Source organism: Magallana gigas, chromosome 2, assembly GCF_963853765.1.
Source record: "Magallana gigas chromosome 2, xbMagGiga1.1, whole genome shotgun sequence".
NCBI lineage: Eukaryota > Metazoa > Mollusca > Bivalvia > Ostreida > Ostreidae > Magallana > Magallana gigas.
In genome coordinates, this window is record NC_088854.1 from 56,588,929 (window position 1) to 56,608,937 (window position 20,009).

At 35.8% G+C, this 20,009-nt stretch overlaps 1 protein-coding gene across 1 annotated transcript; it reads right to left on the bottom strand.

The window, feature by feature from the left end:
- Positions 1-2,744: 2,744 nt before the first annotated feature.
- LOC105339649 (transcription initiation factor TFIID subunit 1) lies at positions 2,745-18,710 on the bottom strand. The gene is made up of 43 exons (XM_011445286.4): positions 18,604-18,710; positions 18,047-18,281; positions 17,782-17,896; positions 17,541-17,657; positions 16,988-17,220; positions 16,655-16,772; positions 16,345-16,565; positions 15,731-15,910; positions 15,410-15,626; positions 15,008-15,124; positions 14,791-14,906; positions 14,558-14,683; positions 14,273-14,344; positions 14,017-14,133; positions 13,630-13,803; positions 13,186-13,359; positions 12,790-12,980; positions 12,547-12,661; positions 12,296-12,437; positions 12,062-12,192; positions 11,898-11,978; positions 11,533-11,802; positions 11,095-11,179; positions 10,911-11,010; positions 10,582-10,705; positions 10,328-10,453; positions 9,841-9,977; positions 9,673-9,732; positions 9,402-9,507; positions 8,934-9,142; positions 8,509-8,617; positions 8,265-8,363; positions 7,862-7,954; positions 7,682-7,766; positions 7,129-7,196; positions 6,818-6,937; positions 6,627-6,719; positions 5,996-6,148; positions 5,404-5,530; positions 4,946-5,058; positions 4,619-4,699; positions 4,288-4,363; positions 2,745-4,154 (listed from the first exon to the last, which is right to left on the bottom strand). Exons 2-43 carry the CDS (start codon positions 18,164-18,166, stop codon positions 3,823-3,825), a joined length of 5,643 nt encoding a protein of 1,880 aa, XP_011443588.3. The 5' UTR covers positions 18,167-18,281; positions 18,604-18,710; the 3' UTR covers positions 2,745-3,822.
- Positions 18,711-20,009: the final 1,299 nt, after the last annotated feature.

Consider the following 20,009-nt stretch of genomic DNA (forward strand, 5'->3'; position numbering starts at 1 on the left):
CAGAAGTGTGACAAAATGAAGTCTGTAATCATGTGACCTTTTATGAAGTCCTCGTATTGACATCGATCAAATGCCTTTAAAGAATTGTTTGCGGGATTTATTTTTTTTGAAATTGTGACTTATAATTGTTGTAGGGATTTTTTTTTTTACATGTATTGTTGAAGAGAAAGAGGAAGAAGAAAAGGAAGCATAAATGTATTGAACTGAGTGATTTATTGGCTCTGATGTCTTGACAGGGTACATGTTTTTATGGTTCTATAAATGACAGATAACAAACACAATTTGAAGTCACCAGGGAAGTCTTGGTCTCCACAGAACAAAAATCAATTTCTGATATCCTTACGAGACATTTAAATATTCAGCTCATTTCACTGGTTATATAAAACTTAGAGAGGATTTTGAACAATTTTGTTTTTCATTGTTGTTTATTTCTAGGATTGGATAAGATGTGATTATTTAAAGGGCAATCTAATACATGTCTTTATATATTAATATTTTTGCAGTAGCTTTGTGCATTCCATCGACAGACAGAAATATTACCCTCGTTGTCTGCACCACCATGACCTCATTACATTCCTAATTGAAGATTGTACTGTAGAGTAGCATTTACTTAATTCTATTTCATTATGTTAATGAATTAATCAGGCACCGCATTTAGACTAAACAATGGATATACTGGTACAGTGTACACATTAAAAGTTGTCATCTCCATTTAATATGCCCGCTCTCATGTATACGAGTTGTCAGTAGAAAGTCTTGTATTTAATATGATTATAATATAATCATTGCATAACACTGTATTTAGGTCTCAACTATTCAGATTCCAGATCTGCATATGCGTTTTGGAAATTATCTTTATAATGAGACAAAATGTCCTTTCAATGTCCAATGAGGTCTGTGTTTTCTGCGTGATATGGATGAAGTGTGTAGACACCTCATGTGGAGATGATGAATTGGGAAGGAAGAAATCCATCGTCCTGTTATCCATTTTCCTGTCTCTCGTCACTATACAGGTTTATTTAATTCAATTAAAGTGATATCCTTGTCTCTAGAGTTAGGTCCCTTGACTGTTTTACGAGTTATTGATCTGTTGTGGCTGTCTGTCTGTGTACTCATGCAAGCTTCTAGATACTCGAGTATATTGTCTCATATGAATGCTATGTATGTATATCGAGCTCATTTTTCCCTGCAGAGAAACAACAACATACTATGCAAACTTTTGTAGCTAGTAGGAAGTACTTAGCACTGGTGTGTATGTAACACAGGAAACAGGTTATTCTATTGTATGAGGAGCTCACACTATGTGGTCATGTTACAGAACACTTGACTCCATATTGTTTTGTTATTGGGTTTTGTAGAGGGACTATAGACATACATGAATCTTTCACCCAGATTTTTTGGTTTCTTTGTTCTCATTTCTTCTGTGATTATATCAAATATTTGTTATGTCAGATTAAAGCTTGCATATGTTTTATCATTTTCTGTATCATATATTTTTTTTCAATAAAGTCATGTATATTCACACTGGTTTTTTTTTGTCTTATAACTGTCAGAGAGAAATGGATAGCCAATAACATTCATGCGTTTGCTATGCAACACGTAACCTGTAGGTAAATCTCTGTGACATGAAATTATTTAACAGTCAGACAAGGTGATCAAAATGAAGTTTTTGCAACTACATTTCCATTTTATGACTTGCTTTTGTTTCAATTGCTCCACAGTATTTTGACCCAACTTTTGCATTAAACATGTCAAAACAACAATCCTTTAAACCTGATCTCTGTAAGATTTCGAAATGTTCCTTAAAAGAAATGTTATTGTATGTAATTTAAGTGTCTCGCCCAAATTCTGATATGGCCATGTTTCTTCCATCCCCCTCCCTCAAAGAATTAAAACACTATATATAAATTGCACAAATTTTGTAAAAAAAATTAAAATATACAAATTCAATACATACAAAATAATTATACAAATTCTAATTATTTGTTAGAACTGTTCTGATAGAGCTTAACATCTCGTTAAATCGTGATCAGCATATGTATTTTATACAGCTTCCTACAATTTGTTTTAATTCTGACTTGGTTACTCATGTAAATTCCATCTTTGAGACTATAGCAGATATAGTTCTAGAACAATTTATCAAACAGAGATACAAACCCAAATCAACTACGGTATTTTCTCCTACATTTCTAATGTAGGTCAACCTGGTGTTGTTATGTTGATTTTTTTCCCCTGTATGTCTCATACTGACAAATTAAATTTTCAGAAAACAATAGCTGTGTTTGTGTACAGACATAGATAACACCTGATCAGAGATTAACAAGTTAAAATTAGTTCAGTCCTTCTCTGTGCCATTACGGTGCATAAGGCTGGTGCTTATCTCTGGTTCCTAAGGTGCTGAGTGGATGAGTGTCATTGACTCCCCCTGGATCGGACACCAGTCCATCACAGGTTAACCCCCTAGCGTAGGCCGGTACCCGATTCCAGCTAGGTTGACTGAGGCAATGTAGATTGAGTGCCTTGTCTAAGTGCACAACATCAAGTGACCACAGTGGGGTTTGAACCAGCAACCTTTTGGTGACTGGCCTATCACTTATGACCACTGAGCCACGTGCTCCACAGAAATTAATAAATCAATAGACAATTAGCTCTTGGATTTGTGCTAAATAACTAAAGATTTTTTAACGTAAAAGTTGGAGTTCAAATTCATTGGTCAAAATTGAGCACAAGAATAACCAATAAAAGGTGTTTTTATAGATTTATTTCACACATATCTGGTGACATGTATATCATATAAAACAAAATGATGATTACGATGATGATGATGATGATGATGATGATGCCAATGATGACATGGCCATGTGTCTACAAAAATTATTCATTATGCCTCTAACAACATAAACCTGGTCATTTGTTGAATGCATCACCATCCTACTTAAACTAAGATATCTTTTGTATTCATGATTTCCCATAACAAGATGTACAAGTAAATATACAGAAGATACTTACGTATCCTATATATTATATATAAATAATGTCACTGATGTACACATCTATTGCTGCCTTAGAATTCTCAGAGGTGACCTGAATGACATGCACGTCATAAATATGTTCAGACCAAGACAAATCTAGATCTTAAGCTGGCTGATGACATGATGATGATGATGATGATGATGATGGCTAAGAGAGCCTTTTTACAACAAACATAATTCATTCATTAAAGCCTCTTACACACAAATAACCTGACCAGTTAAATACATAACATAATTTGTCTTATTATAATATTTTAACTCCTTCATGTCCCCTTCTACCTGTTTATGTACTGAAATGATTCCTTGTGTGTCATTAGATAAACCCCTGCCATCCTCAACCTCTCAGAGGTGATACAAGTAACAAACAGAGAGAACACGGCCTATAACAAAACAGTGTTAAAGACCTAAACAAATATAGATCCAATGCACACTGCGCAGTAAATTTCTGTTGTTAACAACTACAAGATGCACTTAACAGGCATGTCCAAGGAAAAGCCAGTAGGTAAAAAGCACTTTAATATAGCACTGTACAGCTAAACAACCTGAAGCATTTACAGTATCTTTACTGGCTACATGGCTCTCAACCAAATGTACATAACCTCAATGTAATGCATGATTGCACACTTACCAAGAATAAGTCAAATTGAAAGAACTAATAGTTAAATCACTTCTTCAACAGAAAATTCTTTTCCTCAGCTCACTTGCTGGATGAATCTAGTTGTGCATTTTCTTCACACTTGGATCTCCTCTGAGGAGATCAATAGAACCAGACAGTTCTCCATGTTGGACCCTAGAAGAATTCATCGATGTCGAAGCCATCATTCCCTGACCCTGATGGCTGCTCCGTCTCCTGTTCGCTGTCAGACTCTGACACCTGAAGGTCAGTGTTAATATCAGTCTCCATAGCAACAGGTGCAGACCCCTCCCCTGATTCCTCCTGCTTGATTTGATTGGCTGCTGCCTCTTGTGCCAGTGAGCTGTGCATGAAGAAGTCAGAGGGATCGAAACTGTTTTCATCCTCCTCCTGAAATTGGACCGGGTACTGGTAGTACTGCTGCGAGTTTTCCCCTTCAAACTGAGACATGCTGATATCTCCCTGATAGTTCTTACTATCCTGATCACCTGCTCAAATAAAACAAAAATTATGTTTACAAGTATCATAATGGTTTATAACAGTCTGCAGTTTTTCTCCTTTGATGACTGATGACTTGTATAAAAGTCATAAAAGTAATGTTTTTTTTAAAGATTTAGGTACCTGTATCTTCATTGTCCGAGTTCTCAGGAGTTATCTGTAAATCCTGAGCCAGACCATCTCCTTGTCCTGAGGCATCCTTTAATTTCAATTTCAAAATAAATGTCCATTATCGATAAAAGTATGGAACATTCAAATTCTTTTTAAACATTGCAAATTAAACTGGTACCCTGATAAATGAAATCATTGCTCAAATAATTTGATAAACGTTAGCTCAATAAGCCAATCATTTTGAAAGTAAAACTGTCATTAAGCTACCATAAACATTTAAGTTATTTTTCCATTTTCCTTTCACGAATTGAACCCTGCATATACTCAATGAGCGAGACCTTACCATTCCTCCCTGGATGATCTCATCGTCTCCCTCGATGTCCACGTATTCCGAGTCGTACTCTGAGTGACCAGACTGGTTCAGCTGAAAACGTAACAGCTCAATCTTTATACCTCCACACATACACAATAATAAAGAACTGGGATTCATCTCACATTCAGAAAACTGGGCTGATTTATACTAACAAAATAATGACCAATCAATAAATAAAGAGATAATATGTTTACGGTGGCAGCACTTTCTGCCTTTGTGTCTATTCACATTAAATAGGTCATTAAACTGACTTCTTTGACAACAAGGAATGTTTCCACAGACAAGGTTCATCCTTACCCCTTTCCTGGAGTTATTCATCATCATGCTGTCATCATTTGTATCCTCTGCAATGGTGATGTTTTCTCTTGACATAGACATATTAGAGTCATCAATACTCTCATTGTCCATTCCTAAAAAAGAAAGGGACTTTATTGCTTTTAATTTAATCTTTTTTTTTGATAGAATTATTTTGTGTTATGCCAACATGAGATGGTGCATGAATGCTACCAAAATGCTACAGATTATCATTTGTTTATAAATTTATTATCTACTAGTTATCTATGACATTAAAGATTTGCTGAAAACAAGGCAACAATAAAGTTGAGGCTTTCATCCTGATCCAATTTAGAATTATTTTGTCAAAACACCAACATGAGATGAGCAAAGCTTAAATGCTTCAAAAATTTTCATTGAAAAGTTTTAACCATCATTGCTACAAATGAACTGAACATAATACGGTAATGGACGTGTCATACCGAACAGGCTGCTGTCCTCGGGGTTGGCGGACGTCCCCGTCATGATGCTGTCCGTCTCCACTGCCTCCAGAGCTGCTTCCTGTGCAGCGCGGATATCACTCTCCATCTGACTCAGGCTCTCCTCATTCTGAAAACACAAAAATTATGTCTTAACAACATATATATAGCACACAAAATTAATGTGTCAATATATCTAAAGACAGAGACTTCTCTGATCAAAACATTTCCTATTGTCTCTAGAACAGGTCCCATATAATTTACTGCAAAAACATTTTCACTACCAATATATTGTGTGTTACTTTGTTATGCAAACTTCAAAACTTCAACAGCATTTGTATGGCTGGCAAAATAAAGCAGACATGAAAATGAACCCAATGACACTAAAACACTGGAATGATCACCTCCTCATGTTCGATATAAATGTACCAACATGTATAATAAAAACAACTACATAACCTTTTCAACTTTTACATGATACACAGATCACAGAGCTGAATTGATTGGTTCCCTTACTTCTTGTAGTCACTTTCTACAGAGATTTGACACTGTACCAGAGACCATGAAACTACATTGAAATGACCAGTCTCCTTACCTCTTGGAGTCTCTCCCTACACAGGTCACTCATCTTGAGGGCCGTCTTGGTGTAGTTGCTCCCCGGCCCGTTATATTTCTCACAGTTCTGGTGAATCAGGTCGACGTCGTGTAGGAACTGTTCCCGCGTCTGATACTTGTGACTTTGTACATTCTGTAAAGGATACATCATTTTGTTGAAACTGACAAACACATCTTATCTTATCAAATTCTATACAATGTATAAGGAAGTTTGCTTCAAACATTGATTTGCCTTATACTGTGGAATCATCGTGTGTGTGGTTTGATGTTTTTGTGGATTCTGTGGTTAAGAATTATGCATGAATTTACATCCTGGTAAATTTGATACATGTATACCATTTACATGCACACACAAAAGGGATATTATTTTTTTCAACAAAAAAGTATAAAATCATATCCCCATATAGCAATTATGTTAATACACCCATAAACACAGTTTCCTATGAAATGATTCCACAGTACACTGCAATACCTACACTTTTATCAGTTCACTGCTTATCAAAAATGTTTATACCAGAATTAATGGAAAAACCCATTGCTCATCAATAATAAATAAAAACATAGATCAAAATAATCCGATTAAGAGAACATTGAGTAAAGCTCTGCTGTACCTTCAGTAGAGTGGATAGATCCATCGGATGTTTGATGACGTCGTAGTAATCTTTGACAAACTTCCTGTTCACAGGTTGATGGAAGGGCCAGGACTGCAAACAAAACAGCAGATCATAATTACAATGCAATGATTTATAAAATAAATATCCATTTCTTTGAGCTACACATTGCAACATATAAATGTCCTCACATTTTCTATGGCCTTCATCTGTACAATGATATTCTCTAGGATGAAGGAAAAGGCCACTTGGTCGTTATCATCTAACAGAGGGTTAATGGCCTTTTCTATCCTCATCAGCTTGTCTTCCTTCTGTAAAACAAAGCATAACAAATCATGTCTACCCTTGTACTCTGTAGCTAAGTTTCATACAAAGAACAACAATGGCCATTTTGGCCATTTCATTACACATGTATAGAGTTTATGACTGGACCAAGGGGGATAATCTAAAACAAATGTGTTGGAACTTTTCTACTCTTGCAGTAACAACATAATAATTTTACCTCTGCAAATCTCTTGAAAACTAGCTCCATCATCTGCTGAGCTGTGAGAGTCAGGGCACTCTTTGGACCTAAATAAAGTTCATATGAAGTACTAGATTTAAACTAACACTATATGCAACCAATGAATGAAAGGATTACATGTACTATAGTATATCCAGACCCACACCAAGACAAAGCATCAAACTAAAGACCAGTTGTTGATGAGTGATGCAAAAACCTACCATTGTAGAGTTTAGAAAATAAAACTTCTAGTACTGTGGTTTCATTAATATTCAAGGGTATCAATTTTCGTGGATAAAGTGAAAATCACAGCTTCAAGGATACGTAAATTCGCGGCCAATGACCCTTTCAATACAAAATGTTAATAGAAATTGCATTTCAATGAACATTTAATTTCATGGATCAACTCAACAACGAAATCCACGAAAATTGGTATTCAACGAATATTGATGAAACCACAGTATTAGATCCAGAGAGTTAAAGAGACGATTTCCTCCAAACCATGACAAAACATCACTCTAAAGGCCAATTGTTTAGTGGTGTAGAAACCTACCATTGTAGAGTTTACAGTTCTCCACAATCTGGTTGACATCGATCAGAAACTTCTCTCTTGATTCATACTTCCTCGCTCTGATATTCTGAGAATAAAACCCACAAAATGTAAACGTAAACAGCTGAAAATATTTATAAAGGGATAATTCTGATATTAATTCAACTAAGAGCAATCACATACTTCTCTCATAGTCTGTAAATCCATGGGAGTCTTGATGACTCGGTAATAATCTGGGACTTCCTTAGCACTGACAGGGAACAGAAATGGCTGGGTCTGAAAAACATAACAATGGATTATCTAGTATAGTCCATATCTTAGTTAAAAAGTGAAATAACCAGTAACAGACTACAGTTTTAGTACTTACAATCAGAATAATAACATTCATCAGTATTAAATATTTTGAGGTAACAGTTTATCACCAGAAGGCATTCAAACTCACTGCACACCTGTTTAAGACTTATATTACATTGAGTAACTTTTCATCTCATTGCGACATGTTTCATATTTACATTTCTCATCTCTTTGCATACCTGTATTATTTACACTGGTAGATATCTCATTAGCAGACCTATTATAAACTTACATTGGGTAGGTCTCTCATCTCATTCAGAATGTTCTCAAATATGCTGGACAGTGTAACAACTGGGTCTGTTCTCCTTCTGTTGGAAGTTTGCTTGGGTTTCTAAGATTCAATAAAATTGCAGTATAAATCTCTCATTAACTGTTTATTTTCTTAATTAATCACTAACACTATTGTATTAAAACAATAGATGCAATATTTTAGAGACACAATCATTTAATCTTCAAAATTGTACAATTCATCTCACCTTTAAATAATCACAGTGAATAACAGATCCAAATCTCTTCTTCTTTTCAGCTTTGGTGACTTGTTTCGGGAATTTAAGCACCAGTGATTTCCTCTTCACTTGTTCAGCACTTGAAATAGACAAAATAATGGTCAAAATATACATTTGGTATTAACAAAATGTTGGCAAACTTCATTTGAAAAGGAGTTATTTTTTTTACAAACTTTCAGAATTTAAACTAAAGAAGAAACCGGTAATTGTTGGAAATGTAAAAAATAAAATTTTTCACCACAAGAGCCAACCTTTGCAGAGTCTAACAAAAATTCACTGATATGCAGCATTCAAAACCCTTGGGTATGTATCAAGTTTAACAGAAAATGCCTACATCAGAAATGTATATAAGAGATAAGAATCTATAATATACAGTATTAGAAGACATGACTCACTGTTCAACTAGGTTCTTTGAGAACATGACGCGGGTGCCCTCGACCTTGATGAGGTCATCGTTTTGGAGGAGACTCTTCTCCTCTTCCTCCTCCTGCTCCTCCGTCATGGCGACCTGTACGGGTGCGGCGCTGGGACCCGACTTGTTGTACATAGGACACTCCTTGTTTGTCCTCATGTGACCGATCTGTCCACAGGCACCACACTTCAACTGTCACACAAAATATTTCAGGCAAGTTTGATTAAGCCCCATAATTTATATAACTAAAAATAATTGTAGTAGTCAAAGAGACTCAACTAAGGTTATCAGCAGACTTTCATATCTGAAACCAGTTTCATAAAGCCCATAGTTTATATAACTTACTCTTAAAATTGATTTATATAGACTTAAGAAATGCCATTTCTTAAAATCAGATTTATTCACAAATGTATAAGACAGTAAAAGACCCATTTATCGAGTCCTATTCTACCTTGCTATTGAATGGAGTTTCCTGCTTTTTCTTCTTTTTGGTTGGGGGTGGGGCCAGCTGGGCTTTCTCTTCATTCCTCTTGATTCTTCTCAGCCTCTCTTGTAATCTGATACAACATGTAACTTTGTACAAAAGTAACTTAATGTATGTAACAGGAAACATACAGTTACGACAAATATCATATAATCTACATGAAGTGTCGATGAATCCAACAATCTTTATGTACATTGACTGTAACTTTACAAAACCCACTCAATATTCCTACACTAACCTTCTCTTCTCTCTTCTCATTTCTTCCTTCAGCTGCTCATCAATCAATGCAAAAGATTTTCTACAAACATAAATTAGATAGGTTAATGTATTGCCAATCTAACAGAGCAAGCAGAAATGGTTTTCCACCCCCTTGACCCCACCACACGTCCACAGAATGGGTACTAACATGAAGGAGAGGTCCTTCTTCTCCCTGATTCTGACGTAGGTATCGATGACCGCTGGCTTTACCACCCACTCTGTTCTTGTGTACGTCGACCCATTGTCATCCTTAAATGTTCTAGTGATCTTAAGTTTTCTTCCAACCTATAAAAACACACAAATACTGCCTTAAATCTTTGAGGCCTTGTCACATTTTAAAATTTCAATCCTTTAAGTCAGCTACTGTGGAATCATTTTTATTCGCGGGGGTCAATGTTCATGGGCAGCCAAAATTGTCCAGGTTTGTGGAGACATAATTTCATTGGTAGCAAGTTTGGGATTATTTAAATAAGTATTGAACAAATGCTTGCATATACATTCCTGGGATATAAATTTGTGGGCAAGGGTTATCCACAAAAGCCAGGAACATTGGTTCCCCATGAACAATGATGATTCTACAGTATCAGATATCTGGTGTAATGTTTTATGATATATAATTCTAAGACGTTTCATACTGCAGGTCCGGAGTCGTCATCCTTGGACTTGGACTTGCTGGATTTATCTCCCTTGTCCTTCCCGTCATCGCCCATCAACATCTTCTGGAGCTCTCTTCTCTCCGCTTCCTCCTTCTCGTGAGACAACTGTGTACAAAACATCAACATGATATAGTCATACTCTTACTGTATATCTGCATGTGATTACATGCAGAGAATCTGTACGCCCTGTACAACTTGATCTACATGTACAGTACCATTAGTGAAACTCTCACCTGGGAGCTGGTCTTCTTATTGGACAGCATACTCTCCAGATTTTTCCCCATTTCCTCAAAGTCAGAGTCGTTGTCTGAGCTGGACCCTTCATCTGTGGATAACACTTCCTCTGATGCAAGGACTCTACAGAATTTAAAATTAAAATGTGTTATCTTATTCAGAAGTGATGGGAAACATTCCTTTCCAGGAACAGTATGATAAATTCTTTCAATATAACAGATGAGACACCATTTTTTTCTAAAATACTCCTGCATATAATACAGGACATAAGAGAAGCAAGTTTTCACCTTACACTTACAAAAGACATGAACATAAAATATGACTTTACCTGTTCTGAAGATCAAATATTCTCTGGCATTCTTCTCTATACCTTTCTTGATGTTCTGCTACTGAGAATCTGTTTCCTCTTGCAAACTTACTCATTCCAGCTGTGTATGAAAAGTACTTTCTTAATTTCCTATCTCTTCAATGAAATCTGTCCTAGAAATTTCCATAACATGATCCTTCCTTACCTTTCCCCTCCTGACCGGCCTTGGCTTGCTCTGTTGACATAGTTCTAACCACATCAATAACCTCCCATCTAGATAGCTTCTTTATCTGTTATACACAATGTCAATTCTTAAGAGTAAAACAATTTATATTTCTATACAAAGAGAGAACTGCTAAATTTTATAATATCTGGGTCTGGTCCTACCCTCAAAAGAATTCCTCAACTCAATTCCCAGCCTCAAACTTGAGGTCTTACCTTTAATTTTGGCCTATTTTTTAAGGTCTTGAATTTTGAATTTCATGAAAGATTGTGGGGCTAGCTGCTCTTTGAGAATTCTCAAAACAATTCTTAACTCTTGACAACTACTCAGCCAAGAATATTCATAAAATCCCCACCATTAAACAACTTGAGAAAATTCTCAGACTTAAGTATGGTTTATAGCTGCTGACCCTGCACTTACCTCTGAGTCTGGAACTTGGAACTTCCTAAGTAGCTGCTTGGCGTCCTTCAGACTGAGTTTCCTTAGATCAGCATCTGTGCCCGTCACAGTCTTTTTCTGGGGGGTCTGTTCTTTACCCTCCTCCTTGGGCTGTGGTTTATTGGGGACCTTAACATAGGAGAACCCCTCCCCACAGCCGGTGGGATCAGCCGGACCGTTCAAGTCCAGTAAACACTTCCCTTTCACAGCACTGATGTAAGCTCTAGTGGTGTTCCAGGGGGCAGTTTTCACCTACAAGTTTTGGCATTTTACCAGTTAAAGGGGTTAAAGGTGAATATTTTGATTGCTGATATCAGCATGCCAACCATTTGGTTTTTCTCATTTACCTCATCTTCTATCTTGGACTGTGTATCCTCTTCATTATCATCTTCTGGAGCAAATAATGACTTCTCCCCATAACCAGCGTCCTACAAACAAACAACAACTTGTCATTACAATGTTTGCATCTCTATGATACAGCCTTCTACTACAGCTTCACTCTGACCCTAACCTTGAGCCTCTGTTCCGCGGCCAACATGCTGAAGTACCCACAGCACTGCTCAGGGGACACCATGGCTCTCATTTCCTCCTCTGTCGGCAGACGGAAGTCTGGCTTCACGACCCACCAGTTAGAGTCCATTCCTGTTGATTATGATGAGATCACCAAGTTAATTACAGAAAATTCATTTTTGAGTTTAGCTACAGATACAAGAATGTATCAAGCTGGTCTTTTTATTTAACTAACCTGTTCTCTTAAAATCTGCACACAGTTTCAGCCTCTTTCTGATACTGCTTTCTGAGTGGTTAGGGAAAGCTTTCTTAATGTCGTCCATTTTGATCCTCCTTGGATTGTCTTTGCTCTTCCAGAATAGTCGGTATATAAAGACCTACAAAACCAAGCACATATAGGTAGATAATAAACAACTTTCACTTGAACAGTTAACATATACTGAATATTTTAACTATAACATTGTACATTACATTGCTGTATAATACCTGTAGAAAATCACGAATAAAATTGTTGGCCCGTTTGGAGTTTGGTCCAGGTACTTCAAACATCGGGCACTCCTGACCCACTGTATAGATAGTGTTTACATCTCTTATAAAGAAACTGAAAAGCAACAAGTTCTTTGAATTACAAACAATATACAGCACTAAATGTGGTTAAATATCTGCTTATCTTTTAGTTTATTTCATTTTCAACTTTCTCTCGACTACTTCAGATGTAATTGATCTTACTTTTGTCTATTTCTGATGATAAGGAAATCAGTATCTGGAACTTTGTGTTCATAAATGGGAGCTCTAAACATGTTATTCTCAAATGCCTGGATGGAGTTTCCAGGCACAAGGGTTCCAAGGAATGGAGAGGTGTGGGCGTAGGACAGCTCCCCATACTTGTAGGCAGGTGGCTGGGAATCCTTTCCTGGTTTCTTTAACACAGAAGAAAACAAACATTGATGCAAATGCATATAAATATTTCATCTTTAAATCTATATGGAAAGAGAAATCTATATCCGTTATCATTCAAACATGCTTTCAAACTTAATCAGTTATATACCAGGAAATATAAATCATGGGCCTTTCCCCTTTCTCATCTATCAATTTAAAAACATTATAGTGAGATATTTGACTTACTCTTTTATAATAATTCTTGATCTTTGTTGCCATGCCGACTTGCATCAGTAGGGGAGGATACTCCTCAGAGTACTCGGCCATAATGAGTTCCCCGTCCATCCCTGACAAGTCCTGGGGGGTCCTCATAAAGAAAATGTCTCCCCCGCCAAAGGCCAGCCTCTCCTGTTCCCTCAACTGTTTACACAATTTAATTTTTATTAGTGAATGCAGTCAAATATATGCTACATGTAACATGTAAATATTCAAAACAATGGGTAAATAATAATCTTTACATTTTTCATGGGACAATTTTGTCGCGAGTGTAAAGATTTGTGCTATTTTTCTATAAATATGGTCAACCATAATAGATGATTATGTACAGTATCTTTGGTATACTGTACATGAGTAAACAGTAATTAAATGTACATATTTATAGAATATTACAGGTTAAATGATTATAATTACCCTGGCTTTCCTCTTAATCTGTTTGAGGAGTGGAAGGACTTGATGAGGACTGAACGTAGACATGGGGCCATGGGAATACTTCTTGAGTTGAGGTCGGTGGAAGCTCCTCAGCTTCATGGGGCCCATGTGTGTGGGGAAGAAGGGCTGCCTCAGCTCAAGGGCTGGGGTGGAATGCTATAAATAACACATAGAAACTTAGTACACAGAGAAACTCAGTAAATGCAGTAAGCAACTGAGGATTACTGAGCTGAGCCTTGGCTAAATACACAGAAAAAGACAATAAACCTCAAACAAGCACAAGGTACATGTAAACCCTTTATTACAAGAAATAAACTGTCCAAAATTTAATGACTACATTGGTTCTTCTTCATACACTGGTTGCCATACCTGAATGAGACTGGTTCCTATCCCCCCTTTGACAGCTCCTTCCATTAACTTGGGGTTGTAGAACTCATCGTTGGACAAGTTGAATGGATCTTTACTCTGCATGTTAGGGCCTTGGTCCTGTATAACAAAGTGTAATTCAAAGAATAATGTTACACCGAAAGGAATGTCATCTTTGTCTAAACAAATTTCATGTTTGTGTAATGTAAATACCAGCATGTATAAATTAAACCATAAATAAATGGCTGCTATACTATACCTCTTCTTCTTCACCATCATCTTTGATGATGCCAGCCTTCCCAAGAAGCAGTTTGGATTTTTTCACCTCAGCCTGGAAGTGTCAATTAATAAAAAATTAAAAATATGTTTAAAATACATTCAATAACAACTATGGTGTAACAAAAAAATAAGTTTATCCAAATTTTTCTCAAAACCTTTGGTCAAAAATAATGATACTAAATAAATATATGAATGATAAATATCGAAGAAAATATTCTGGGGAATTTTCTGAGAATGCATCTTTAGACCAATGGTATACTTTTACCTTCTCTTTTTTGACTGGTTCTGTCGTTTTTTCATTGGGATCTTTATCCTCGGGAATTTCCAGAATAATGTTGTCGTCATTTGGGTCCAGGGTCAACACTGGGGGAGAGGGAATTTTCTCCATATTCTACATAAATAGAATGTGGTAAACCTCAAACTATTTTGAAAATCTCATATTACATGTACATGAATTGCCTGTGTAGATACATAATCATCTCATGGCAGTATAATTACCTCAGCATCCCAGATGATGTCATCTTCCCATCGCTTGTACAGAAGGTCTTGATTTTCAATGGGGAATATAGAGTACCAGGTCTCTTTTTCCTTACTTTGGTCCTGACTGTCTGAGCCTTCAACAAAATAATCACACACACATTTACTTATAATTCTGTATGAGAAAGGTATTCTTAGCTATGGACCCTCCCCCTTCTTTCTTCCTCTGATTTCTTACCTGACTGATTTTGTCCAGGCTTGTACACAGGGGAGATCCCAGGGAGAGTTTTGGAGAAACCAGGAGTCATAAAGTTAGGAACCATTTTGGGAGACATTCCAGAGACTGGAGTATGGACTAGTGAAATGAAATCATGAACAATCTCTGATTAATCAAACTACTGATATCACAAGCATTAACATCTCATAGCTTAAAATTCTAGAGTTCAAAAATGTCTATTACATTTTTATTTTTTAGGATTTCTTTACCATCTGTATTTAAATTTTTCTGAATCAAAAGTGATTTGTGGTAGAATCTGATGTTTAAATTTAAGCAAATTCATACTTGCAAATAAATTTCAACAACTACTTTTGTTAAGAATTCAAGTAGTACGCTGTTCCATGTATTAAGACCTTGGTTTACCTTGCTGGGTGAACATGGTGGCTGTCCTGTACTGAGTACTTGGGATCCAGCCTGCAGCCAACGCCTTCTGTTTCTGAGACTGTAGAATTTTCTGCTTCACATCCTCTCCATTCCAGATTATATCATCCTCCCAGTTCAGCTGAGTGACCATTAGAAAGGTCTCGGGGTTCACCTTTATATTCTCCAGTTCCTTTCTGTCTGTCTCTATTTCCTCTTTCTGTTGCAGAATATGTACAAATTCAATTACTTATAAATCCAGATACATACAAAACAATATGTCACCAATTTTAGAAAATATATGTATAAAAATCTTAAGCTCACCGGTTTCATCTTGAATCCATAGTCAAAGTTTTCCCCTGATTCGTCGACTCCCAGAAGATCGTACCAATACTGGGCAGGGCCGTATCGCCACGGTGCTATCTTCACACCCCCACTCTCTTCCTTACCCTTGGAGGCGGTTCCAGACACTGATTTATGCTCTAGCGGCTTTAGAAGCACCTCCTACAGCATCAAGCATTCAAAAATGATGAATAACTATCACAAATATCAGTCTTGTATAATGGAAATTTAACATCAGTTTAAAAAAGTTACAGTAAAAGGAAAGAATTACACAATTTCACAGTTGCACATAGACAAAATGCTGGGTCACACAATCAAATATTTATCCCACATCAATCACTTAATTAATAGTCTTAACTTCTGGTAAATTTTAAACAATTTTACAGTTGCATGCCAATGAAGCGTGTGTTTGGATATCTTATTTTAAGACTTCAGCTCATACAGAATCATATGATATTTTCAGATTCTTGAAAAATAAAGATACCACCAAATCATAGTTGGTTTATTTACTCAACTATCTGTCCAGGTCTTTTAATTAATCAATCTGTGTGAGAATGGAAAAAAAAAAGACAAAAAAAAAGACAAGGAATAATAACCTCATCATCTGACAGGCATTCCTCTGGTTTTGGCAATCTTCCAAAGTCGAGTTTGATTGGCTCCTCCCACTCTCCTTCATCTTCACTAATAATTGGCTCCTTTGTAGAACTCTCCTCTTCCGGGGCTATTTCTTGTGATTTCTTATAATTATCTGCCTCCGCAATAACTCTTTCTAATGGAGTCAGTGAAAGGCGATGCTCCTCTTGTTTAGCTCTTTTCTCTAAAAACAAAATCAACGAAAAAACACCAGCATTTAAGTTTTGCATGTTTCAAGTCACTTTACTGACAAATATTTAGTTTTTGCCAAACCTTCTTCCAGCGCCTCCTTTTGTCCATCTTTGTCCTCATCAGATGGTTTCTTTTTCTTCTTTCTTTTGTACAAGTGGTGTACATATTGAGGTCTAAACAATCTGGAAAACCTTAATACCTATAAAAAATAGAGTTGAAAATTTTTTTTAACTAAAAAAATATCTACCTTTTCTACATTAAAAATATATTTGTGAACAGAAGACACTTCAAAAATAATTCTAAATTCATATAATGAAATTCACTGAAAATGGAAGAATTTTTACTTGGATAGAAAAAAGCCATCTATCTGTGTAGATTACTAATGACAAGATCAATGTTATTTTCTTTACTCACCTGCCCATGTCTGAATTCTGGAAACAGGGCTGCAACATCAATGTTACTAAGCTCTTGGGGTAACATGGCAGCCAGGGGGGTGTTAGCCTTGCTTTTATCAGGACTGCTCTGGGGTGAGGATTTTTCCGATTTACCATCACCTGATTTAATTCCCTTTGGTACAAATGATGGAGGTGGCATTAGTTTGAGGTCTTTCTCATCGTCATCGTCATAGTCATCATCCTCTGTACCTGCTGTATACATAGATATAGCTCATATAGAGCTTGTTATACAGCAACATCACATACAAATTTACTTTATTCTTGTAGTCTACAGATTGACCAATGAAGAGCTTTACATCATCAGTTGTCATATATATTGACTGACATACATAAGTATGTTAGCCAAAATCTTTGTTCTTGATAAAGAAAAATACATAATATTTCAATCATTTAAACTAGCTGCTTGGTATTTAATATAGAGTCAATTTTCATGTAATTTATCTCTTCCCCACCGGATAGCAGTTTTGATTTTTGCAGATTCATTATATAATTGACAAATAGCTGGGAGTTACCATTTGCAGGCACAAGAAGACCATGCATGGCTTCCTTCACCCTCTCTGTCTCTTCATCCACTGCCTCTGTTATGTCAGAATAATCAACTGCAGTTGGAGACTTCGCAGAAAAGTCCTCTAATAAAAAATATCAAAGAGAAGAAACTTAAAATTAGTGCATAATTTCAGCATGTCAAAAGTCATCAACAGTGTACGTCACAATGATACAGTGACAGTCTGTTGTGAATGTCAGAGGACTTACCTGACATACTGTCATCATCATCTTGTCTGTCATTTTCTTCATCCCCGGTAATCTCCTTGACCATTACTCCAATACCACCAAGAGAACTAAGGGATCCCAAATGTCTTTTTGATTCCTTTATAAAAAATACAACTTTCACCAACTCATTCATCCAGATGTTTTAAACACCAGCCTATGATGGACCAATCATAATTTATTCAATTTTCTTCATGAGTTTACTTTATTTGTATTTTTATCTTTAACCTACTCGATGGGCATTGCCTACCTCATCTAGAAAATCCTCCGTCAGGTCACCTTTCTCATCAATGTTACCAAAAAGGAATCCTGTCATGGAGGACATTGTTCCATGACTGTCCGAGGGGTCATGTTCATCTTCACTATCCATATTGGAGAAGTTGTGCCTCCAAATCTAAGGAAGCTTATTTCATAGAAAGATCTCAGTCATTATCTGTTGACATGTGTCCATCTACATGACAGTATTCAGCACCAACAGTTCCAACCTACAATATTAAAGAATTACATACAGTACATCTTCATAAAGTTGATTTAAACATGTTAGCTCCGTTACATCCCAGACATACAAAATCAAATAAAAAATCCACAAAATGGGTAGAGAGTCAATAGTAATGTTTCAAGTTATGGGGATTTGCTTAATTTTTTATTTATGTTTATTTTAGGAAAATTATTCTTTGGTATGTTTTCCATTCTCATTCTGAAATGTAACTGCCTTAGAAAATATATAAACACAATAAAAAATATATATATTTATATATATGCATATATTTGAAAATAATAATTCTGCATTGTAATGAAATGCATTACACTGTAAGTTAATGAGCATCTGACTCTTTTCACTTGATCAACTTCAACTTCGACGAATCGACGCCATATTGTTTTATTTCTAAAATAAAGAACCGAACGGACAAGCCGTAACAATCCGGATCATTTGATAACAAAAGAACTTACGACAAAATATATCTTTACAGTCATGTCTTATTGACCCCAACGAGTAAAATTTATACAAAACCTTTACATCTTAAATATTTCAATAATATAAGTATGTTGTATTGATATAAGTTCAAACATTTGGTAGCTAGCATGTTGAACTGAATAATGACTGAGCATTTTCAGTTACTTTGCAAATCGAAAGTTCTTTCGTAAAGCGCAGTCCTCGGGACGTATATAAACTGCTATATATTATATTTATCAATGCTTAACATTTTTATGAATTCCCAAAGGGAATTTCTTAATCTTTTTTTTTTTTTTACATGGTATGCAACCGTGCGTTTTTCTCTTTATTTACAATAAACATGTTTGAGAAATTTTCATCACCTGGAATCTTAATTATTACTCACGAGAACGACAAAAACTTGATGTCATTAGTTATAACCACAATTAAGGACCGAATATGAACATAAGAACTATAAATTGAAAAAGTTGAAATAAATTATTCTGACATCAGTAGAATATGCTGCATGTCCGATCCTCGGGACCATATGAACTGGACATAAACTATAGTCATTTATTTTTATAACAGATTTTAACAATAATTTCCTTTACATGCTTTAGGGGGTTGTACAGCATGTACTATAAGAGAGAGAGAGAGAGAGAGAGAGAGAGAGAGAGAGAGAGAGAGAGAGAGAGAGAGAGAGAGAGAGAGAGAGTATATATATAATCATTTATATTAAAGAGAGAGAGAATATATATATTCATTTAAAATTGATGACTTCGGCAAATTTAAAAAATCAATAATTTTTACACTAGACTTTGTTAACGGTCAATGTGCCGTCTGTTGATTGTTAAGGAATCCTATCTTGTATCTTTTTTAATTTTAATCCATGCAGGAACGCAATATATGTCTTCATGTACCGTGGCATTTAAATGATCTACCGTAAATCCTTTCATGATAGAATAATTTAATGTCTGTATGTTTGACCACGATTCTGATAGAGAGTTACTCTTGTTGTAAATAAATTATATCCCCTTTTGAGCACCTCAACCCCAAGCTTTAATACACACCTTAACACTATGTAATGCACATGTATTACTAATTAACTTCAACGCTTTTAAAGCTTTGTTTTTTGTTTTTTTTAAAGTTTTGTCCATCACAACAACTGTTACAGACCTAATTATATGAAAATGGTATTTCAAAAAGGTATTGTCCAAGGCATATCGATTTTCCAAGAGTGTTCAAATTAATTCATACGTTGATAGTTTACGGATTTTTT